Source organism: Vulpes vulpes, chromosome 15 (assembly GCF_048418805.1).
Source record: "Vulpes vulpes isolate BD-2025 chromosome 15, VulVul3, whole genome shotgun sequence".
Taxonomy (NCBI): Eukaryota; Metazoa; Chordata; class Mammalia; order Carnivora; family Canidae; genus Vulpes; species Vulpes vulpes.
In genome coordinates, this window is record NC_132794.1 from 87,081,015 (window position 1) to 87,106,197 (window position 25,183).

Sequence of the window (25,183 nt, forward strand, 5' to 3'; positions counted from 1 at the left end):
ACGGATGCTGCTTGTTGTTATTAATCTACTTTAATGCTCATAATAGCCTGAAGGATAGATCAGCATTCTCATCTCCAAGCAAGAATCTGAGGCTCAGGGAAGTAATAAAACTTTTCTAGGTTCACAATGTTATAGGGCCAAAGCCAGAATTCTGACCCAGGGCTAAAGGATCCCAAAGTCCAAGATCTTCTCACCCAGCCTTGGAGGTAATAGAGCTAGAGTCTAGAAGAACAGTCATGTATCATACTGAGGACAATCCAGGGCAGTGTAAGCTCTCCTGACCAACGTCTCAACAGCTAGAATCATGGCCAGGTGCTGGGAAAGTTCTGTGAAGGGTGTGCTCAGCAAAAGTTGAGGGGCTGTATGAGGTTGTGTTGTGAAGGTGGGATTGACCTGGGCCTTGGAGGACAGGCAGGACTTGAACGAGAGGATGAAGATGAGGGAGAGCATCCTCCTTCTACCGCCTAAGGCTGAGGCCTGAGTGTCATCCACAGAAGCAGGGTTTAGCTGACAGCTAGAAGAAGCATCTGTAAGGCATAGATGTTCCTGGAATGAGCAAGCTGTACTGAAGAGTCAGGGGAGAAAACAAAGCCAGATTTGTTGCCAGCCAAAGGGTTGTTCAAGCCACAGAGGCTACTGTAGGTCCCAATGACAAGCTGGAGGCAGGGAGGCTGATGAGGATGGTGTGTGAGTAATTCAGGCATAAAGACAGAGGCTGAACCACACTGGGGGTCTTGGGAATGGGAAGGGATGGCTGCAAAGATAGTAAAGGACTCTGTGATGAGAGCTTGAGCAAAGGGGTGAAGCCAAGAGTGTGAATTGAGCCTTTCTGTTCTGGGTCATGAGCAGCGCCAGCGACTCCGGGCATTGAGGGGTGCGCTCCAAGCTGTGTGCCTGACATGCATTCAGTTGTGGCCCTGATTCAGCTCTAGAGGCCATACTCTGGGCCACTGGGCTTGCCAGCTTCTCCTCTTATGGAACTGGTGGTGGTATGTGGGGAACCAGTGGGAATACCACAGTGGGATGCAGGAAGGAAAGAAGGAAGGAGCCCGGGCTAGATGTGGTGGTGGAGGCAGTCTCAGGGAAGGAACAGAAAGAAGAACTACAGAAGCTGTGGGGGAGGCAGCCAGGCAACAGTCCCACTGGGTACATCCCAAAAGGAGAAAGGGATGTGACTATGTGGGGAGCGGATCTGAGCTGGCTAGGAATGGTGATTTGCATCTAAATACTTAGCATCTTTTTTTTAAAAGAAGATTTTATTTATTTATTCACGAGTCACACACACACACACACACACACACACACAGAGAGACAGAGAGACAGAGAGACAGAGAGAGAGGCAGAGGGAGAAGCAGGCTCCATGCAGGGAGCCCAATGTGGGACTCAATCCCAGGACTCCAGGATCATGCCATGAGCCAAAGGCAGAGGCTCAACCAGTGAGCCACCCAGGAGTCCTCTAAATACTTAACATCTTTAAAAAGTCCCTTTGCTGCATGTCCCTTCATCCCTTCTCAGAGCCCTGTTAATAGCAGGTGGGTGTGCAGAAATGGAGGAATTAGTCCTGGCTTGGCCATCATCCAGCTGGATGACCATGGGCAGCCACTTGGCCTGTCTGGTTTCCAAGTATCCCTAACACGAGAAGCTAGGGTTGAGTGGTCTTTCAGGACTTCCCAGGCTTTCAAATACCTTCGAGTCCAAGTTTCATTCCTCTAGTCTTAGTTCCATGAGGCAGGGCTGATGGTGAGTGCAGCTCTCCCCGTGTCAGGCTTGCTGGTACCACCAGTCAGAGTGGAGACAGGGAGACAAAAAAATCAAGTGAATGCTGGCTTCAGTAAGGACATCATGGCATGGGAAAAGTGGTGTTATAGCTCACTGCTTTAGTGGACAGAAGGTTGTTAGGAATTCTCTGTGTTTCTGTGGTGGGCATTCACCCAAGAATCTCTCTGAGTACCTTCCTTTGTCCTGAGGTCTCTCCCTCTTTTTTTTTTTTTTTAAAGATTTTATTCATTTATTCATGAGAGACAGAGAGAGAGAGAGAGAGAGAGAGAATGAAGCAGAGACACAGGCAGAGGGAGTAGCAGGCCCCATGCAAAGAGCCTGATGTGGGACTCAATCCCCGGACTCCAGGATTATACCCTGGGCCGAAGGCAGGCACTAAATCCCCGAGCCACCCAGGGATTCCCTCTCCCTCTTTATAACTGCTCTGATCTCCCTGAATGCTGTCAGTGGTGGGAAGAGAATTATTACAACAGCCCCTGGGTATTAGGGGAGAGAGGCCTCATTCAATTCTTACCACTCAGGGGTTTGTGGAACGGCCAGTGGAGCTTCCCTCCACCAACTGTGTGACCTTCAGCAAATAATGACCTGTTGGCTTTCTCAGTTATTATTGGACTCCCCACTAGTCATTAAGTGCTTGAAAGTCAGGGGTTACATTTTGTCCCCCCACTCCCCACATCTAGTAGAGCGAGTATAACACAGAACATAGTTGTGTCATATTTGTCGAATGAGCCAAAGAACATGTGAAACAGCAGGAGCACCTGAAGATATTGATACTAGAGAAGGAACCATTCAAACACCCTAATTTCTTAATTTTATCCTTGAAGGTGCATAGCACAACTCTATTTCTGTTTTCTTGAATGTTTAAAGACTTGTGCTGTGTGGCCATGAAAACAGACTTAGGAGGCCACAAGGAAATGGACCGCATCTCTGTCCTGCCGGAGCTATCTGTCCTTGACAGGACAGATATGCTTGGAAGGTCATTACAGGAAATGTCCAAACAGAAAGTGAGCCTCATTTGTGGTGCATGTGGTGGGGTGGCTGTAAGCACTGGGTTGGATGTTAGTCTGAGGTCCTGACCTCTGAGGTCCTTTTTAACCTGGGATTCCATGATTCTATAATTTTCCTATCAAAACTTGGGCAGATGTAGTCTGCTTTGTTTTGCTTTCTTTTCTTTTTTTAGAACTTGGGAGAGAAGGATGAATTTGTTCTTATTTGTTAACTAAGCAGCTCCTTGACTTTTTCCCCTTGGCTTTTTTTTTTTTAAAGATTTTATTTATTAATTCATGAAAGACCCAGAAAGAAAGAGGCAGAGACACAGGCAGAGGGAGAAGCAGGCTCCCCACAGGGAGCCCCATGTAGGACTCGATCCCAGGACCCCAGGATCACGCCCTGAGCCAGAGGCAGACGCTCAGCCACTGAGCCACCCAGGTGCCCCTCCCCTTGGCCTTTGATCAGGTATATTTTAAAGATCAGGACAGGGTCTATATTTATTTTTATTTTTATTTTTTCAGTGCAAAGGAATCTCCTGGTTAACTGTTGAGACTTGGCAAGGTAAGTCATAAGTATTCTGTAACCTAGGGAGATGGGGAAAGTGGTCCAGCAAGTCAGTCACCAGGCTTGATATGTTGGTTGGCATTTCTTAGTGTGATAAGATTTAATTAGTGCCTAAGAGGAACTCAGCTGTCTGATTTATTGCTATCTTGATCAGTGACAGAAAAAAAGAATAGTAAGCATCCCTTAAAGTTGTGATTTGGTTTTAGCTGTTGCCCTGCAGAGGAAGAGACTTCATTGATGTCTGTAGCCCTGTGGCTTTTTTTAAGGGCTATATAGATCTGTCCATGTCCAGGAAATCTTTAAATTTAAGCCAGCAGAAAGAGATTTTAGACCTATTTTCCCAAGTCTTCTAGAAATGGGAAGTACATCGGATAATTTAGTTTGCTCACCACTGCCATAAACAATACCAATCTGAAGATTAACTACTCTCCCCTGACAAAAATGATCCTAGTTGGTATGAGTAGACGGTAGCAGGGCTAAAGTCAGAGAGGACTGAGTGAACCATGTGCCATCAGTACTTCATCCTCTCCCTTCCCCTCCTCACCACCCTCCCCCATCCCTCAAGTATCCATTTTAACAGTTCTGTATGCAGGAAGCCTTCCCTTGCCCGCTTCCTCCACACCCTCTACCTCATATTAGATTAGACCTTGCTGTATGGACTTGCATCAAACTTTGTGCTTCCCCATCACCCTGAACTCTAATTGCTTTTACATAATATATCTTCTTTTCTTCACTGTAAATACTGAGTGGGGAGACTATAATACTGTCTTGTTTAGCACTGTATCTCTACCTAGAACCTTGTTTGTGCCTGGAACATGGAAGATAATAAATTTTCGATAACCAGATGAGTGGATGGATGGATGGATAGATGGATGGATGATGGATGGGTGGGATACTATGACTCCACTATAGTTAAATACCTGATAGAATTGGACATTCTTAAAATTAAGATGGGGACTCTTGATTTCAAATGAGTAGAACATAGTTCCGTTTTCAAGAAGTAAATATGAACATGAGATTAGTCAAGAGTCCAAGTATTTTAGAAATATTCTTACCTGAGGCATAATCCCTTTGAGGAACACTTGGAGGTGCTTTGACTTTCAGCCTATAGATAACAACCATTAAACAAATGGTGAGTGAGTAGGACAACTATTGTCAAGGCACATAATATAAGCGGATATAGCAATAACAGACAGATAACTAATAGAATAAAGGCTTCTTTTGGACACACCACATTGAAAAACTAAATGTATTATAAATGTAGTGAAGTCATTAATCAGAGGTCTTCTATCTCCCTCATCTCCCCAGTGTGTAACAGGGCTATGACTTGGCAAAGGTGAAGTCAAGTGGTGGAAGGGTTTTGAGAGTTCAGAATCCTAGCAAGCACAGAATTCAGAGGTTCAAGGAAAAGAAATGTTGATTGGTTGATAGGACAGTAAGGGAAGATGAACTCTATTTTAATAAATAACAACAAATGTTTTAAATAACAAGAAAAATATTAGCTATAATGAGCACTTTGGTTTTGGTTGGACTGAGATTATTTTGGCACTATTTAAAAAATGCTAAATAAGTGAGCAGTGAACATCTCCAGGTTAGGGATCGTGATATTTAGCTTATTTAGAAGTTGAATTGTTTCAGGAACTCTCAAAACTACTTTAGCATCTTTATGCATATATAAAATGTTTGAATATTCACAATCCTTCCCTCCTCATTTAAAGAAGAAAATTAAACTTACATTTTAAAAAGGATTTTATTTATTTATTTGCCATAATGAAAGAGAGCACATGCAGAGGGGTAGCAGGCAGAGGGAGAGGGAGAAGCAGGCTTTCCGCAGAGCAGGACTGTGGGATCTTGACCTGAGCCAAAGGTAGATGCTTAACTGACTGAGCCACCCAAGCACCCCTAAAATTACATTTTAAAAATGGATCCCCCCCCCAAAAAAAAAACAAAAAATGGATCCCAATTTTTAGGTTTATCACAAGTTCTAACAACACTTTCCATTCTATTATTTGAAATGGGTAGGTTTTCTAGTAAATTATTGTTCTTCATAATAGTTGCCCATTTTATTTAAGGATACATTGCTTAATTAAATTTAAAGTATATATAAACAAAACCTATATCCAGAAGCCTTTATTTACTGAAACATCATATCCTTTCTTAGAGGCAAGGTATAAGGTAACCATTACATGCAAAACATTTCATTTCTTTTGGGGAAAAAAAAAACACAGTACAGAAATTCATGTCTGATTACAAAAAATAAGCCTGACAAACCAGAGCTGTAATGTTGCAAAAATAACAATATTTATATTTGCATAGAAATTCTGCTTTTTGTTTCACCAAAGGTTCTCAGATTGATTATTTCATTCAATTCTCATAGCAAGCTAGCGTGTGCTGGGGAGATATTATCATTAGACTTATAATGAGTTCCAGAGAGAAAGATTAGCCATAGTGTTATAGGGGGAGAAAAAGCACGAAACAAACAAGGAAAGATGCCGAATCTGTTCTTGGACTGGTAAAATTTTGAAAAACACAAACCAACCACTACCCATTATTGCCATCATTTCATAAGAGAAAAGAAAGAGTATGTTAATACCCCACAATGTATGAAGGTTATCATCTCAGGACATAGGACAGACTCAGGAAGGGTCTGGTGGTCACTGAACACCGACCAGGAATAAAATCTGTGGTTTGGGCTTCACTTAGCAGCTGGCAGCTGCATGCCAACCCCCAACGCTTCAAGGTCCTTATTTTCTCATTTGGCCATGGACCAATGACAATTCTGTCATGGTCGTGTGTTAGGAAACCAGTGTGTTCAACTGTGCTTCCTCCTTTCAAGGTAGCACCTGTTGCCTGGCAACAAGCAAGAGTGCAAGAGCAGGTCACTCAGAACCAAAGGGCCACCGACTCACCTAGGGTAATGACTTTGGCAGCCATATTTTCCAAGCTGAGAGGAAACATGGTGTGTTAAGTGAAAATGTATTTTGGGGGAACAAAGGGCATAATAAAATAGAAACTGTCTGGAAAATGTTGAGCTCTGTGGATGCTGTACGTATGCCTGACCATGGAATAGAGAGACGTTTTACACAGAGGCTTAATATTATTGAGAAAACTGGTGTACTGTAAAACTGCAACAGTGGAATAATTAATCCAGAAGTGCTAATGATTAAACAATGACTAGCAGGGTTCTTCGTTTCAATGAGATTCTTCATGTGTCAGAAATATTTTTTTTAATTTTTATTTATTTATGATAGTCACACACAGAGAGAGAGAGAGAGAGAGAGAGAGAGGCAGAGACACAGGCAGAGGGAGAAGCAGGCTCTATGCACCGAGAGCCCGACCTGGGATTCGATCCCGGGTCTCCAGGATTGTGCCCTGGGCCAAAGGCAGGCACCAAACCGCTGTGCCACCCAGGGATCCCTGTGTCAGAAATATTAAATGAGAATAACACGCCTCTCCCTACCAGAGAACATGAGGACAAATTCTTCTCTAGGAGATGCTCCACAAGTAGAACACCATTTTAACTATTTTATGATGATCACTTTTGCATATTGAGGCTCATTTGCATTTTATAGTCTAAAAACACTGTTAGACATGATTTCTTGCTTTCAAGTTTAACAAAGACCAAATAGAATGAAGGTACTACTTTGTTCTGAAGGCATAGGGAAATGAACTTTTATACACTATGAGTGGTATAAAATTTTTGGAAAGCAATTTGGTAATATCAATAAAAATTTCAAGGGCATAAATTCTTCCAGCTAGAAATTTCATTTAGGAATTAAGCTTTCTGGTATCCTCAAAATCTCTAAGAATTATTTATTGAAATGTTATTTATGACAGTTAAATTGAAAGAAATGGCCACAAAATTTTTATGATCTTATCAAATTGCCCTCCAAGAATATGCCAGTTTAAACTCCTGCATTGCCTTCCCTATAAAAAGTGTCCACCAATACACAGCTGGTTAAATGAATGATAATGCATTTATAGCAGATTGTTCAAAATGGAATATGGCTTATCTTTACATGCCAACAAACAAAGACGTCCCTAATATAGCATTAAGGAAAACCACTACACAAAGTTGGTAGAATGGTTTATGAAGTACGACTCCATTCATGATGAAAATGTGTGTATATGTATACACTATATCACATACATATAGATATATATACCATACTCACTCATGAGACTGTCTATTTCCCTGGAATGGGTTGAGGTGGGGGTATGGAGAAGTGGGAGATTTTGACTTTATGCAATTCTGAACTCTGATCTTTTTTCTTGGCTAATCTCTACTACTTTCATTTGCTGAATAAAAGAACTTAAGCAAAAACTTAATGGGATACTATTTCCTCTTTCCTCTTAACTTAGATCTTGAGTGGCAAATACAGGTACATAGTTTTTATTATCTTTTTTTTAAAAAAAGAAAGCTTCAAAGTTTTTGATGTGTAGGAAGATTTGAAATTCTAGCTGTCTCTCACCAAGTGCCAATTGAAAACATTATTTTAAGGCTATAATTGAAAAAGCAAAAATTGAAATATGGAAAACCGGTATGGCATCCTCAAAATGACAGAGTTGTGTTCTTATAGCTTCTCTTTTGGATTCCTCCAAGTGCGGCCTCGTGGACTTTAACTAAATAGTTATAGAAGCTGATTGTCCTGTTCTATAAACATTTTTGTTGACATTTGCTGACACCTTGAGTGGTACAGCTCACTTTTACTGCAGTGAGAGGGAAAAGCAAAGTGCCCTGAGTATCACCCGTTCATTTGCCATGTTTCCTAAATATGTTATCTTACTACCATGGATTCTAGGCACGACTAAGAAAGGGTTATACTCCTCACTTGGTAACAGAGAACTTTGTTCTCTTTCACTGAGCACAGGCTGGAATGATGTGTTATTTATATAAATGAGTGCTTATATAGTGCTATGGAGTTTAACTTACTTTTTTATTTTGTTCATTATTCCACCTTCATTGTTCTTGATATCATGGACCATCTTTTGAAGTTGCCTACAAGAAACAAAATTAAACATAAAATATCAATAACTAGGTTGACTTTTTTTTATTTTTATTTTTTAAATTTATTTATGATAGTCACACAGAGAGAGAGAGAGAGAGAGAGGCAGAGACACAGGCAGAGGAAGAAGCAGGTTCCATGCACTGGGAGTCCGACATGGGATTTGATCCCAGGTCTCCAGGATGGCGCCCTGGGCCAAAGGCAGGCGCCAAACCGCTGCGCCACCCAGGGATCCCTGACTTTCTTTAAAAAAGTATCTGTCCTTCTTGAATACAAAAAGAGAAAAAAGACCTACAATAAAACCCCCAAACAGTGTGAATCGTATTATATTTAATTAAGTTGACCATCTGCTACTTGCGTAAAGGGAAAGTGTGACTGATTCTGCAAGGAACATAGTCATTGGGCCATGTCCCTGTCCAAGTCCATTGGATGTCTGGGCCAGGCTCAGGCTCTGAAGAGAAATTGTGGTTTCCAGATCTGTCCATTCTGAGGACACATGTGAGGTAAAAGCCCACTGATAAACCTCACTCTTCACCACTGATTGTCCTTGGGGCATTCACATTGCAAGATGGAGCTCCCTTGAAGGACACATGGGCTGAAATCAGGTCCAAGATTCTTTTTGGTGAACTTTACTGGGTAGAATCTGGAAAAACTGTCACCAAAGAATCGTACATACACAGAAGCCATAACGAAAATGATTAATGAATCTGACTGCATACACATTTGGAAATTCTGTAGAACAAAAAGTAGTATGCACAAGATCAAAAGATAAATGATGTGCTGGAAGAAATATTTGCAACACAATAATAACAAGGACTATGTGTTTTTTAAAAAATATTTTATTTATTTATTCATGAGAGACACAGAGGCAGAGGGAGAAGCAGGCTCCCCGCGGGGACTCCATGCGGGACTTGATCCCAGGCCCCGGGGATCATGACCTGAGCTGAAGGCGGATACCCAACCACTGAGCCATCCAGATACCCTAGGGCTACATGTTTTTTGGGGGGGGGGGGTGCTACATGTTTTGATTGACAAATCTTATGACTCAGCAAAAATATTATTAGTAATTCAATAGGAAATGGGAAAAAATGTGAACACATAGCTAACAGAAAAGGACAAGTGGATAACAGACTAATGAAAAGATATTTATCATGGCTCATGTTTAAAGGAATCCAAATTGAAACAACAGTGAAGTATGTTCTGCTTATCAGACTGGCAAAACTTAATGTGATAATAACCTGGGTATATGGGGGTACAAGAATACAGATATTCTTGGGAATGCACATCGTTACAATCAATAACTGTCAAATTTAAAAACCTCTATGCCTCTGACCCAGAAATGTTACTGCTAGGAATTTGCCATTATAAACATGGTTATAAAACTATATACCATTATGTACATACACGCATTTTGTTTAATAACCCTAATCCTTCCTGCTTCCCTCCCTTAAAAAACCTGGAAACAACCTAAATGCCCATGAATCATTAAAAGGGAACTAGTCACATAAACTCTGATAAAGCTGTGCAATACCACAGACCCTTAAAAAAAAAAAAAGGAAAAAAAAAGAGACACACACCTGTATTGCTAACACATAAAAATCCCCAACACATATTGAGTTAAACAAAAATAGTGAAGAAAAAAAGAAAAAAAGGAAGGAAAGTTCAAAATAATGTGTAGCACATATTTTTTGTGTGGGATGAGAAAGGACATGTAGTTCATATGTGTCAGTATGTGTATAGCTTTTTAGAAGGATATGTAAACAATTATTAAAGGATTGTTTTCAAAAGCAAGAGAGTTTTTCATACAAATTAGGAAAAGGTACCCCTTTTTTTCTGGGTGGACATCTCCTCGGTGGCCTGGTGCACAGCTTGGCAAACAGACAAGGAATAGATTTCAGCCTCTCCTTGTCCTCATAGCTGGGCGCCATTGTATCAACTATAGAATGAAGGCTGGAGGCTCTAGTGGGGATGGGGGCTTCCACTTTATAAAAAGGAGACTTTCTCTTTACAATGAAGATTTTTCTATATTATTTGAATGTTCATAGCTTGTGCATATATCATTTCTATTATGTATATAAAATAAATACTTTATATACATATATAGAGAAAAATGTTAACAAGGTTGTTAATGAATATAAGGCCATAGTTTTTTCTTCATAACAATTTTCTGACTTCAAAGAATATATAAATACATTACTTATATTTACATATATACTTTAATATATTGAAAATATTTATATCTTATATATTATTTATATCATGTATTATATATGTACACATATAATGTGCATACATGTACAAAATATACATGCTTACATTTTATGTTTTATATAAATAATGTATACAAATACATTAAAATATACAATATGTATTGTTTACATTTATATATAAACATAAATTATATTTATAAAATTTCACATGGTTTTGTCCTCAACGAGTAAGATGTTTCAATTCACTTTTCAAGCAAGCCTTTCCTTTGTTCTGAGGAAACCATTTGATTGGGCCCTATAGTTAACAAAGTGTAAATCTTGTACACAGCCACCATTCTTGGAGAAGATTGTGATTTCCTATAAACCTGATTGCAGATTTCTCTGGCTCTGGGAGCTAGGCCTTCCATTAGGTAATATGAATAGTGGTGCACAATTAAGCTTGGCAGAGGTCTATAAATCCCTGTTGACTAGGGGAATGAGGCCTATGAATCCCTGTTGAATAGGGGGAATCTGGAGGAATATTCTCTGGCTCTGCATGGATTTAGGACGCATATGTTGCAAAGCTCTTCAGTGTGGGTGGAGCAGTTTAGAGCACGAGAGGAAGCTTGCTAGAGGAGCTGTGCCTGGCCTGGTCTGTTGGCATTCACTGCTAAGTCTTAATTTAAGCCTAATTAACCCATCTCGGCTGATGTTCTGCTGTGGTTGTTTACTGAGGACCATTGGGCACCAAGGCGTGGGGTGAGATTTACTGAGTAGGGATAGACCCTCCTACCCTTTACCATTTGGGGAAAAGGAAGATTCTCAAAGAATGGGAACTTGCACTGGGGATTTTAGGGAGCTCTCTCCCCTCCCAGGTCTAATGACTGTTAGGAGCTAATTCTGAAGAGCACAGACAAACCTAAGGGATAGTCATTGGTGGGCAGGTGGGGAGGGATCTGAGAGTGGCATGTTGACTGAAACCTAAGACTGGGTCTGGGCTCCAGACTTACTGGCACATAGCTACCCATTTGCAACAAGAAAACTACTCTCCATTGCTCCTGAATGTTCAGTGGTATCCTGTAGGTAGTTGCATCTCAGCCTCAGTCTCAGCCAGGCTGCAGGAAGTGTGTGATTCATTGGCTTAGAGGAGCGAAGGACAGAAGGAAAACAGGCTGAAGGGTGGAGTAGAAGGACAAGAGAAACAGGACAATTTTTAGGCTGCATTTTGGGAAATTGTCTACAAAACTGGGGTACCCACTGAGGGATCCATGTTGGGATATGGGGGGAGGTCAGTGCCAAGTGGTAAATGGGATAACAAAGGAAATGAGATCACATTTTATATCTGCAGTTAGGGAGGCTGAGCTCACTGATTCCATTCATATGAAAACTCAGCAAAGCCCTAGCCTTGGCAGCAGAGAGGAAAGATGCATCAGGGAGATGGGGGACTACCTGCCCATCCAAGACAGAGTGTCCCTAGAGCTGGACCTTTGAGTTGCTTCAGAACACCATAGGATTCTAGAGTTTGTTCACATGTATCCTGCGCCAAACCCCCATCTCCTTTTCCGGCAGCACTATAGGGAATCTCTGACACAGAGGAAGGAGGGAAAATCAAACATAAGAGGTCTGGGCATGGAGAAAAGGAGAGATTGAGAGAGAGAGAAGTTAGAATGGTTTGATTGGGAGGCAATTGAATAATTTCCAGTGCAGAAAGGAAGGCAACTCGGGCTGTAAACTGACAGTAATTGAACAGAACGCTTTTAGGCTAAATTAATCCTTAACCAGATTCAAGGACAAAATGAGCCAGAGTAAAGGATGCTCTCTGAAGTTTGTGAAGATGGATGCAGACAGAGTTAAGAGGGAGCTGGGGGCTGATTTGTATAAGCAACTTTGTTGCAGGTTTAGATAAACAGATGTAAACTGTTGCAAAAGAGTGTGATGTCATTTTGTCATTTGCTCAACTTGGTATCTGATGCTTCTTGGCCTGTCTTAATTTCTTTTCATTATAGATTATTAAAGTAATTATAATTATATAATTATAGCACATTGTTGAATTGTTTCATAAACCATACATTTTGTGTGCAAAACTCTTCTTCTCCCTCTGTCTCTAGTTCACACAACTGCCCACAGACTGCTCAGTTACAGACACCGAGCTTCTCTTACCTGGAAAAGCACAGTGTCCCCCAAACCAAGAAGATGTGATGATACTCTCAGCTCATTTTATCAACTATTCACACACTATGTGATGCTCAGCTTTCCTGCTCTCTGGCAACATCTGTTCCACTTGGAGTACTTTTTTTCTCTACTACAACATAAAGCATATGCAAGAGGAATGTACTGCTGGACTGTTCCCAGATTTAAATACCAGCTGTCTCAGTGTGATAAGTCAAGTGTAGGTAAAAATTGGCATAAAACAGCTTCTCTTTGATTAGTCCTTTCAGAGAAATCCTTCCATAGATGGCAGAAGGATAATAGGATCACAATTTAGTTTTTTAAAATTGTGAAGACACAGCCATATTCATGTAACAAAATAAAATGAAGAACAAAATTCATCTAATATATGTTTTAAAAAGATGTTAATATGGCAGTCCCTACCAAAATAACATCAGCATTTTTCACAGAACTAGAACAATTCCAAAATTTGTATGGAATCAGAAAAGACTCCAAATAGCCAAAGTAATGTTGAAAAAGAAAAGAAAAGCAGAAATCATCATAATTCTGTACTTCAAGGTGTATTACAAAGCTGTAATCATCAAGACAGTATATAGTATTGGCACAAAAATAGACACATAGATCAATAGAAGAAAATAGAGAACCCAGAAATAGACCCATAACTATATGGACAACTAATCTTCAATAAAGCAGGAAAGAATATCCAATGGAAAAAAGATAGTTCTTCAAATGGTGTTGAGAAAATTGGACAGCAATATGCAGAATGGAACTGGACCACTTTCTTACACCATACATAAATATAAATTCAAAATGGATGAAAGACCTAAATATGAGACAGGAATCCATCAAAATCTTGGAGGAGAACCCAGCAGCAACCTTTGACCTTGGCCACAGCAACTTCTTTTTAGACATGTCTCCGAAGGAAAGAGAAACAAAAGCAAAAATGAACTAATGGGACTTCATCAAGAAAAAAAGTTCTTGCACAACAAAGGAAACAATCAACAAAATGAAAGGTACCCACAGAATGGGAGAAGATATTTGCAAATGACATATCAGAAAAGGGCTCGTATCTAAAAACCTATAAAGAATTCATCAAACTCAACACCCAAAAAATAAACAATCCGTGCCAGAAATGGGCAGAAATATGAACAGACATTTCTCCAAAGAAGAAATAACAGACATATGAAAAAGTCCTTAATGGCACTCATCATCAGAGAAATACAAATCAAAACCACTATGAGATACCACCTCATAGTGATAAGAATGGCTAAAATTAATAACTCAGGAAACATTAGATATTGGTGAGGATGCAGAGAAAGGGGAACCCTCTCACACTGTTAGTGGGAATGTAAGCTGGTGCAACCACTCTGGAAAACAGTATGGAGGTTCCTCAGAAAGTTGAAAATAGAGCTGCTACCCTATGACTTAGCAATTGCACTACTAGGTAGTGCAAAGGATACAAACATAGTGATTCAAAGGAACACATGCACCCCATTAAATATATAGGGATATTACTCAGTCATCAAAAAGAATAAAATCTTGCCACTTGCAATGACATGGATGGAGCTAAAATGTATTATGCGAAGTGAAGTAAGTCAGAGAAAGATGAATACCACATGATTTCACTCGTATCTGGAATTTAAGAAACAACAAGTGAACATAGGGGAAGGGAAGGAAAAATAAAATAAGATAAAGACAGAGAGGGAGGCAAACCATAAGAGACTTTTAGCTATAGGGAACAAACTGAGAGTTGCTGGAGAGGAGGTGGGGGGGAGGGAATGGGGTAACTGGGTGATGGGCATTAAGGAGGGGGCATGATAGAATGAACACTGGATGTTATATGCAACTTATGAATGACTAAATTTTACCCCTGAAACTAGAACTAACTTGAATTCAAATAAAATCTTGAAAAAAGAAAAAAATAAAAGATGTTAGTACATATTTTTAAAGCAGCATGGCATTTCAGCATTTTCAAATGGTGAGCAGATTATAGAAATAATTATAATTATTACTCATATAAACCAAATCAAATTATACATTCTCTCTTTTGTCATTGATTTAAACATTTTTTAAGCTTTTGAATTAATGTCAACAAATTTAGTTTTTAACAACACCCTGAAGTAGTGTGACCCAGGCTAAGCCTGAATCTCAAAAGATTTAAATCCCACATGTACTGAGTTGGGCAAATCATAGTTTGAAAGTTACCAGCAGTTTTTGTCTTCAAAGTGGCTTCTCACCTTAAACTGCCCCCTGAATCACACAGAGGGCTATTGGAAGGCAGAAGGTGGCCCCGCCCCCAGAGCTTCTGATTGGATGGGTTCCTAGAAGGTTGGATAATTTGTATTTCTAACAATTTCCTGGATGCTGATTGCACTGGTCAGAAGACCACCCTCGGAACACCCCTTTGTGCCGTGGGACTTCCAGTAGTGCTTAAGTTAAGCAAATTGATGCTTGGGGGACAGCTCAAGTCCTCATGACTCCCAGCGCGAAATTTCAGACAATTCATCCTCATTGGGCCATGGGTTTTAGTAGTCGTCCCTCCTTTCTGTGACTCTGCTTTTCTCTGTATGGATTTAGATTACCCACTGCCTGTATATTTTAATTTATTTTAGAGTCGTGTGCTTTCCTCTTGAGGAAAGCCAAAGTGGCAGAATCGTGATGAAGAGGGTGCAGGATGAACATGCCTCTCGCATTTGCAACAATGGAAAAAAGGGACAGGATCTGCTTGGCGTCTAGCCACACGGTCAGGACCATTTGGTGACTTTGGGACTAAAGACATGACCATATCCCTGTCTGTGGGAAACAGGCTATCTTCGCTGCACTCAGCCTGCAGACTCTCATCCAGAATGGGAAGTGAGGAAGATGGGGATGTGGTGGGCGGGACTTGGGCTTTGCTCTGCTTTGCTCTCCTATCTTCCTGGGGCCTCCTGGTTGTTGGTGTTTCCACAGGTTGACTTCTATGAGGATTTCTACAGTGCAGAGGTGAGCTGACACTTGAAATGATCTATGGCTGGGAGCAAAGCAGGGAAGACCTGAAGAGAGATCCAGGACACTGAGCGAAGCCTTGTCTAGTAGCAAATATAAATCATTTTCTGTCTTGTGCTTCCCTTCTGTTAGTCCCCAAATTCCAGCAGAGTCTTACTATGTGTTTATAAGACTATTAGGTTGTGTGGAAATGAGGAAAAGGTCTATGGCCAAAGGTGGAAAGAGCCCAAGAAATCCATTGGAGCCTGGAGGATGCCATCTGCGCCACAGTGTGGGTGGGTAGGGGAGTGTAGGGGTATAGGGAATGGCTCCAAGAAGACCTGCTCATGGATCTGGAGACAAGCAGGAGCCAATATGGAGCAGTGTGGAATGTGTGAGCAGCCCTGGGACTCCCAGAATGCCAGCGGCAGGAAATCTGGTAAAAGTGGGATAGGGGTACTGTATTTTGAATGGCAAAAAGTAATGTAAACGTTTTTCCTTTGGAGTCCCACGTGAGTAGTGGCTGGTCACATAGGTCGTACAGTTTTTAATTTTGTAACTTTATTTCCGATAAAAAATGTAATACATGCTAAGTGAATCAATCCTGAAAGCTTGAAAAGGCTACATACTGAATGATTCCAACTGGAATCTGGAAAAGGCAAAACTATGGATACAGTAGAAAAAGATCACTGGTTGTCATGAGTTCGGGAGGAGGTGAAATATACATTTCACAAAAATAGTAAAACTATTTTTGTATAATGCTATAATGGCCACATGTAACAGTTGCTAATTGTATCAAAATTTGGAAATAATACTTGAAGCATCACTCTTAATTCCAACCTCCACTATTTTTTTAAAAGATTTTATTTATTTGACAGGGAGAGAGTGCACACAAGCAGGGGGAGGAGCAGAGGGAGAGGAGAAGCAGGCTCTCTGCTGAGCAGGGAGCCTGATGTGGGACTGGATCACAAGACCCTGGGATCCCGACCCAAGCCGAAGGCAGACGCTCAACTGACTGAGCCACTCAGATGCACTCCAACCTCCACTATTAAGATTTAATTAAACAGCCTATACACATGTATAGTATGTACAGATTTTACATAATTAAGATCATACTTGACATTTTGTAACATACATTTTCCACTTATATCTCAAACATTTTCAAGTGAGCATGATCCATAGGTTTTGTCTGCTTAGCCAGACAGTGTTTATCTGTATCTTTCCTCCGCCTGCAAACAAAGGGGCTTTTAATTAGCTGAAACTCCAATCTGGACGGATGTAACCAGGAACAGTGAAATGTCAGGACCCCTATACTTGAAGGAAGGGAAAGAAGAGAGCAGACCCGGCCTGAGCAGACGAGGAACAAGAGTTGTTGAGAAGTGCTGGAGGCCTTGTTCCTGGGGTCCTTGATCAGGGGGTTGGGCCTGAGGGGCAGGAGAGAGTCAATCTCAGGTTCTCTACTGTTCCTTCAAACCCAGACCACTCTCTGAAACAGTGTTTTCTAGATTATGGTCTGAAGACTACCTAATGCTAGCAATTGTAAAATGAAGATATCTACCTCGCAGGCTTGCTGTGAAGATAATAGATAATGGATATAAAGTGCCTGCCCACACAGGCACTGTCAGTTCATCATAGCCGCTCTTCTTGCAGAAGACCCTGGAGACTGGTTTAGATTCATAGTAGTGACAAGCGCTAGAGATGGGAATGGGGAACGTTCTCACTTGGGTTGCTCTCCTCCAGGCCAGGAGGTGCTCCAGAATTGGGTTTGGTTCTGGGTGTGTTTATCATTGTTGTTGTTTCATTAGTGTTTTTTGGGGGGAAGGGTGATGGGTGGTGGCAGGGTGGGTTGGCTGAGAACACTCCCCAACCTGGCATAGCTGATTGATACTAATATGTGGGAATCACCTACTAACCACTGTCCTGCATAAAACTGGGGATTTATGTGCCCTGACACGAGTGGCATTTTGATCATTAGCCTACAGTAATACTTTTGCAAAAAGATTAATTATTTTGGGTTCTTAGGGTGCCTTTAGTACTAATGAGTGCTTCCATACAGTCAGCCGTATTCAAGTGTAAGAAGAGAACATTTTAACCAACAGTAAGTTTACTGCAAGTAAAAATGATGTGCTTGCCAAAAAATTAAATTTAAAACAAAAATTCAGATTGCTGGTCCCTCAACTGTCCCAATGGAATAAAAATCCCAGGTGGGGATTTGAACAAGCTTCTTGGGACTGGTGATTCTTATGCACACAGAAGGCTGAGAACCTTTATTAAAAGAAACAAGGTGGGTTTTTCTGTTTCTAGGCCAGGCTTAATCCCAAAGAGCACAAGAGAAGCCCGCCCCCCGCCCCCCATCTCTATTTTCCCACTTGCCTTTATTGCCTGAAATATCTTTAACAGCAAATCTTTACTGCATAATGGGATGCTGAAGGCTTACCCAGATACTTTCTCTCCCCAGGAAACTAACATACTGGCAAATAGGAGTTTTAGCCAATGGTGTGATGTCTGCTCTCAACAGGGGGAAAGAGCAGAAAGAACCAGCTGTGAGTGCTGACCACCCCGCTTTTACCTTCATGACCAGGCTTTTACCTTCACATATGCTCAGATCAATACAAATTTGATACAGAGATACTTTTCCTCTGCCTGCCTGCCTGCTGTTCCCTAACAACCTGGCACCAGAGCAGGAACTCTAGCTCCAGAGGCTAAACACAAACAGCCCAACCTTGTTCAATGGGTGTTTTTGAATTGAAGATAAAGAGATTACGTCAATAGGCAGTCTCTATACATCGTCTTCTTGGAGGAGGAGGTCTTGATTTTGGCTACACATTAGAGTCACTTAGGGTGCTTTTAATAATCCTCATACCCAGACCATTGGCTCTCAGGAGATTTTGATGCATGGCCAAGACTGAGAACCACTGGCAGTGTTACCATTTGTAGATTCCCCAAGAAAGAGCCACTGGCTAAGAGAGCACAAGGAGAGGAATCCATAGATGCTGACTGCCCTTCAGAAAGGAGTCTGCAGGATGAGAGCAGCCCTGGTATGTAGAGGAACAGAACAGATCCAGGAAGGGTGGGTTGGTGGATGCAAGGCTCTATCAGGGACAAAAGAGTGCTGGGAACATAACTGCATCTGGATATTTTGGCCAGATCACCAAAAACTAGCCTAAGAAAATTCATAGTCTACAAAATACCTTTCCAATAATTTTTATTAAATACAGGAGATGACTTAAAAGATGGTATTATCCACAAGAAGTATATTTTTTGAAATTTAGTAGAAAAAATAAAAGGGGATCCCTGGGTGGCGCAGCGGTTTGGCGCCTGCCTTTGGCCCAGGGCGCGATCCTGGAGACCCGGGATCGAATCCCACGTCGGGCTCCCGGTGCATGGAGCCTGCTTCTCCCTCTGCCTGTGTCTCTGCCTCTCTCTCTCTCTCTCACTCTCTCTCATAAATAAATAAATAAATAATAAAAAATTAAAAAAAATAAAAGAAAAAATAAAAGGATCAGAAAACATCTTGCTTTTCTTTTAGCTCCTTAATGCATTCACAGAGGACCATGAAAGGCAGGTTTTAGAGGGGTTTTGCACTTTGATCTTTCCAAGAAAGGTGGAATGCAAAACAGTGTTAATCAGAAAAAAATCTGTGTTTAATCTGGATTTAGGAATGGATTCAAAAGGGTCTCAGACGTAAGAGAATCTTTGCAAACAAAAAGAACAGGTAAATCCTTCCTTCTCCTTCCAAATCTTAACAGCAGCCAGGGGCTGGAGTTTTATCTTTTCAGAATCTGTGGGGCTGGTCCTCTGTGTGTGTTGAGGTCCCTTCTCAGCTCCTGGTTCTAAATCCCAGTTTACACCAGCCACACCCTCCCCAAGAGCCTCTATGCGGTCTCTTGAATAATCCTGACTTTTCCTCTTGGTTCAGAGTTATTTACTCTTACTCTCAGCTCCTGGAACCCCTGCTGATGGCCGGCTCTTTCTTGTGAATTCTCTACATCTACTTGGTTAGGTACTTAAGAAAATCTGTGCTCTCCTTACATCTGGCTAAGATGTTCCTAAGATCATTCTAGGGTAGCAATCTCTCTAACATTTTTCTTAGTATATATATATATACACACACATATATATGTATACATACATATATGTACATATATATACATATGTATATATATACACATATACATATATATGTGTGTGTGTGTGTATATATATATATATGTATATATATATATACAGAAGCAAAGAAGACATCCATTCTCCGAACTACTTTATACGATGAGTGAGTTTTCAAAAACATAATGATCATCGCGGGGTCTACAGATCTCTTATCCGACTTTCTCCTCTTAGGTTTTTAAATAATCTCCTATTACTGACTCTGGATTTTTAAGATGTTACTCATCATTTTTATAGTATATTTTATTTTTGCTGTTAAAATTTCAATACCAGCATTTTATAGAAAGTTGAAGACTTCTGATTAGAAAGAGAATAAGAAGACTACAAAATTTATAATGTGGAACCTTTGGATCCTCAGGCTTGAAACCTCTGGGGGTTTTTTCTTCCCCTTTCTTTCTTCTGACTCTTCCTCTCCCATCACCAGTTCTGTCCTTTCACCTCTAGATGATCTTACCTGTCTCTGTTTCCTTGTGCCCACCCCTGCAGCCTCAGCCACTGTGATCCCATGGGCAATGGTTGATGCCAGTGGCCCCTCCTCTGGCCTCCCTACTTCCATCTCTCCCCTCCCCCAAATGCATTTTCTTACATTGCCCCTTTTCATCATAACACCCCACACATGGTCTCCCTGTTTCTCGCACAATAGAGTACAAACTCATTTGCTTGGCATTCAAAGGCCTTCACGATTCAGACCCAACCAGACATTTTAGACATAATTAACCCACTGTTGTGAATCCACAATTGTTCTCATTCCATTCTTTCTGCCCAAGGCCCCTCTTAAGTGGCTCCTTCCCCCTTCCAGATAATTTCTCGGGCACAGGAAAGAGGTCACATAGGGAAAGAGCACTGGAGTCCAGAGAGGTAGATTCTACTTTCATCTCTGCTGCTTCCTGGCTGTGCCCATCTGAGCAATTCTTGTCATCACTCAGTGCCTCATTTTTTCTTGTAAAATGAGAAGACTAGATTTCATGGACGCACAGGTCTTTTGCAGCTCTAAATTTTAACTTCTATGAATCTTGGATTTCTAGCACTTCAGGCAGCACTACGGACTGGTCATTTATTCTCCAGTGCTAATAGCAGCTTCTGAAGTGTCATCTGGCTCACAGGACACCTTTTGTGTGCTGTATCTTAATTTCCTAAGCACAAAGTAGTTTTGTTTCTTCAGTTTACGAAAGCAATACACGCTGATCTCTAAACATTCATATGACACAGATGTGTAAAAGTGGAAACTACTCTTTGCTGGGCACGGGGTGGGTCAGAGGCCATGAGGACCCTGAGAAGGATGTGGCTGACTTGAGGTTTTAAGATGAAGTGCCCTGGGAGCTGGGTTCTGCTGGGAAAATAGAAATCCACCAAGCAGAAGAGTGAGGAACAGCAGCTGGATGCAGGAACAGCAAGAGTAAGGCTGAGAGATGAAATTGGCTGGGATGTTTGGAGTCTGGTGAGAAGCTGCGAGTAGCAGGATGTGGGGTGTAGAGGGAGGGCGTAGTTAAAGATGAGGCTGGATGGTGGGGACAGGGAGTCAAGGGCCTTATTAGTCTGGCCAAGGAGATGGGTTATAGGCAGCAGGAAGCCCCTGAAAACCCTTCCTCAGAGATGTGGCCTGATTAGGGTGGCAGAATGGAGGAGGGCCTCCGCATGGGGACACTGGCGGTTGGGAGGCCAGTATGACAGCCACCGTCTCCGGCCCCCAGGCCCCCCACAGTAGGGGATGCTGGAGGGACACCATCAAGATGCCCTTTAAGGCCTCAGCTGGGCAAGAGGGGAAAACTAATGGCTGCAAGGTGGACCATCCTCAGGTCTGAGGCAAAATAAATCGGCAATATCGGTCCTGTCTTCATTTTTTTTTTTTCTGTCTTCATTTTTTAAAATGTCACTATTTTTGTTCATCATGAACTATTTTTTCTGGTACTTAATTTCGATTTTTAAAATATTATCTTAAAATACTGTTTATCTTAATTTACTGATGGGGAGGGTCTCCCTTAAAGTTTAATGTCATTTTTTTTATACGAGACCTGTATTTGTCTTCTTCAGTCCACAAATACTTAGTGAACACATACTGAGAAGGGCACATGTGGGACACACAGCTAATGCAGCCGAACATAAATCCTTCCCTCTGGGAATGCAGGAAAGAGGTCCCTTCTGCCTCCTAATCGCATGACAAGAACCGTCTGACTTTTGTGAAACCAGAGGACAGACACAGAGAATGGGGGTGGGGGCTGTTGGGGGGATTCTCTGATTCACACAAAATATCTTCCTTTTGGGTAATTTGTCTCAAAGCTGAAGTCGCTGTTTTTAAGCCGTCAGCTTGAAACAGCATGCTACTTTTTAGTGACTGATCTGCTATTTGCATGCAGCAGAGCCTGTCCTGTCTGGGCTCCCCTCCTCTGCCTTTCCATACCCTCTTCCAAGTCCTGGCCCTTCTTCCTCATGCTCCTCCTTCCTGTAGCATCACTGGCCTATGTTTAGATTTGCAACTCAGCAGCCGAGGGGGCTTCCTCCTCCTAGAAAGTGAGTCATGCTGAAGATGGCCTGGAAGTTTTGACAGCCCCTTCCATGGTGGAAGAAGCCTCCCAAGTCTGAGTTAGTACCTCCACCCCATTTCACAGATGCAGATCCCAAGGCCCGGAGAATTCATGACACTTGTTTCAAACCACACAGCTGGGATCCCTGACTCCTAGGTTTGCCTGTCGTTAACAGTCACAGATATTTGGCAGTGAGAGAGACTGTAGGAATATCCTAGGTCTATCCCCTCTTGTTGTAAGGGAGGAAACAAAGCTATAGAGAAAGGTTGCCAGTGCCCCAGGACTGTATTCAATCTGAAGATTCCCCAGGTCTCTCCATCACACCCATTTCTTTCCCTTTCCATACACGACTGGAGTCTCCTGCCAGAGGCTCAGCTTTTCCATGGCAGAGACTGTCTTCTACCTTCTTGTACCGAAGCCCTGGCTCCACAAGCCCAGAAAGCCATGGCGGTGGTCAAACTGGGATAATCGACAGCAACAACAGCAGAAGCTAACGCTCAGTGAGCGTGTATTGTGTGCCAGGTACTTGGCATGCATGACCTCATTTAACCTTCACAACCCTGTGAGGTAGGTCCTATTATTATCCTCATTTTTTATTGTGATTGAAAAATAACCACATGATATAAAATTTGTCATCTTAATTACTTCTAAATGTCTAGATCTGTAATGTATTCACATATACATTGTAAATTCACATTGTTGTGATTATCTCAGTTTTTACAGATGAGAAAATATTTGTCCAGAGTAGTTAAATAATTTGCCCCAGATCCTCTACTTAGTAAATGACAGCTGGGATTCAAAACCAGGGCTTTTGACCCCAGAGCCCATGCTCCCAACCACCCCTGGATAACCTGTGCTGGCTTGTTTCAGCCCGACCCTTCACCTGGGCAGGTGGTGGGCTTCATCACATGCCTCTTTGGATTCTGTCTCTCTGTCCAAGAAGTTTTTACCGGGGACACATGTGCCCCCATTACTGTCCTGCTGCTGGTCTCCAGAGCTGACCTGTTGCCAGAGGGGAGCATGGTCTCCTAGGGGTCTTTTTCTGTCTTTAGAGAGGGGCAAAGAACAAAGAAGAAGGGACAGATGGTAGGAGAAGGGGAGAGAGTAGTGCAAGCAGATGAGGGGAGGGTGGGAATGTGGTCAGGGACTCTTTGGGGTCTGGGACATGCTGAGGAGCAGAGTGGCTAGACTCCTGGAGAGAGACTGGAGTATCATGTCCCCATGCATCCTTTCTCAGCACCCTTGTCAGACCACTTAGAAGCCCTGGAGTGGAGGAATGTGTGCCCCTTACCTGGGATCATCTCACTGTCATGGTTCTGTGGGACCCAGGAAATCTAACAAAAATTCCCTACCCCTGGACAAGCAGAGCAGGACTAACTCCATTTTGTGCTACACCCGCCATCTCATATAAAACCCCCCACATGACCTGCCTGTTGTTTAAGGCACTCCCTCACCCTACTTTAGCTATTAAGCACACCCTTATCAGAAACTAGCACACATAGGAATGTGGGACCTCTGACCTTTAACCGCCAAGGAATGAAAACCCCTCTTTTGCCCGCCAAACCTGCGCCCCAATTCTAACCAGAATAATAGGCTAGTTCAAATGGTCACTATAAGGTGAATCGTAATTCACCTGCATGTGGACCAACATGACTGTGCGACTTTCTACGTATGTTACAATCTCATTGGCCACTGGCCCCTATAACACTGCTGTGCTTCTTAGTCTCTGGGTCCAAGTCCCTGCTCTGCTGTATGGAGTATACTTGGACCCAAGCTCGAGCTTGTAAATAAACCCTCAGGTACTTGCATCGGCGTCGGCTCCTTGGTGGTTTCTCATATTTGCAATCTTGGGCACAACAGTTCTTAACCACCCATTAACCAGAGAAGGTAACTTGTAAGTTTCTCCAAACACACTATCATTTCTTTCTCTCTTTTTTCCTACCGAGATCTGCAAATATTCTGTGGTCATCTTTGGCATGTCTGAACTGCTGATCTGGATTATAAGTAGACAGAAACTGGGCTGACTTGGCACAAGCAGGAGTAGGGATGATCCTGCTAATACCCTAAGTCCTTTTTTAAAAAAAATCCTGGCATGCTTTACCCTATCAGAGACAGTTAGGCGTGGGACTTGGCATCCTGAGACTGATGAGATGGCCAAGAAAATATGCTAAACTAGTTTTAAAAAGTTTTTAGAAGATTTGCCACTTGGTGTGACAGTAGAATCTGTCACAGCTTTTCCTCCTCTCTGATTTGTGGGGCCTACAGAGATGAAGCCCCTTCCTTCCTCTGGGCACTGCAGCAAACTTGCTGGTCCCTGTGCTCAGCCAGTCATGTGGCAGGGAAGGGCTTGGGTAAAGGGAATCTCTTCCCAAAAATAATACACAAGCAGGTAGCAAAATCCAAAAAAGTTCCCTGTATCCACAGATGACAGACTGTTGGTTTGGAAGAGTCCCCAAAGGTCGTGTTATTTAATCCTATCACCATACTCCACTTTGGAATGCTCTTTGTACTGACACAGTATACACGGCTGAAATTTTGCTATGTTTACAGTCTCTCCTCCACCAGCACAATTACCATGCACTACTGATGATTCCCAAGCAATAAATTTGTAAGACAGTGTGATATGTAATTCTAATCACATTTTGGAAAATGCCAAAAGCATAACCCTATGTGATTCTAGAGAAGGAATGTGTTTTTAAGAATTTGAGCATGTTCCTTTAAGGATTAACCTTGATGGAAAAAAAAATGAGTCTTGCCTATGTCTATGTGGTATAATGTAATATTGTTACCTACTTGTCTGGGTATCCATTTCTTTCTCTTTTTTTTTTCTAAG

At 41.9% G+C, this 25,183-nt stretch overlaps 2 protein-coding genes across 4 annotated transcripts in view; one reads left to right on the forward strand and one right to left on the reverse strand.

Annotated features, from left to right (window-relative positions):
• Positions 1-25,183, forward strand: part of DNTT (DNA nucleotidylexotransferase) — a 188,798-nt gene that overhangs the window by 95,919 nt on the left and 67,696 nt on the right. Inside the window, exons 1-2 of one of the 2 annotated variants that reach the window (XM_072739646.1) lie at positions 2,775-3,207; positions 3,291-3,330. The gene's annotated coding sequence lies outside the window, so the exon portion shown is untranslated. Of the gene's footprint in view, positions 1-2,774; positions 3,208-3,290; positions 3,331-25,183 lie in introns of those variants that run through there. The other variant, XM_072739647.1, reaches the window with a different exon arrangement.
• BLNK (B cell linker) overlaps positions 1-25,183 on the reverse strand; it is an 81,797-nt gene that overhangs the window by 46,170 nt on the left and 10,444 nt on the right. Inside the window, exons 2-4 of one of the 2 annotated variants that reach the window (XM_072739649.1) lie at positions 8,267-8,332; positions 4,389-4,438; positions 1,687-1,770 (exon numbers count right to left, since the gene is read on the reverse strand). In XM_072739649.1, coding sequence (XP_072595750.1) covers positions 1,687-1,770; positions 4,389-4,438; positions 8,267-8,332 — 200 coding nt within the window. The remainder of the gene's footprint in view (positions 1-1,686; positions 1,771-4,388; positions 4,439-8,266; positions 8,333-25,183) is intronic. The other variant, XM_072739650.1, reaches the window with a different exon arrangement.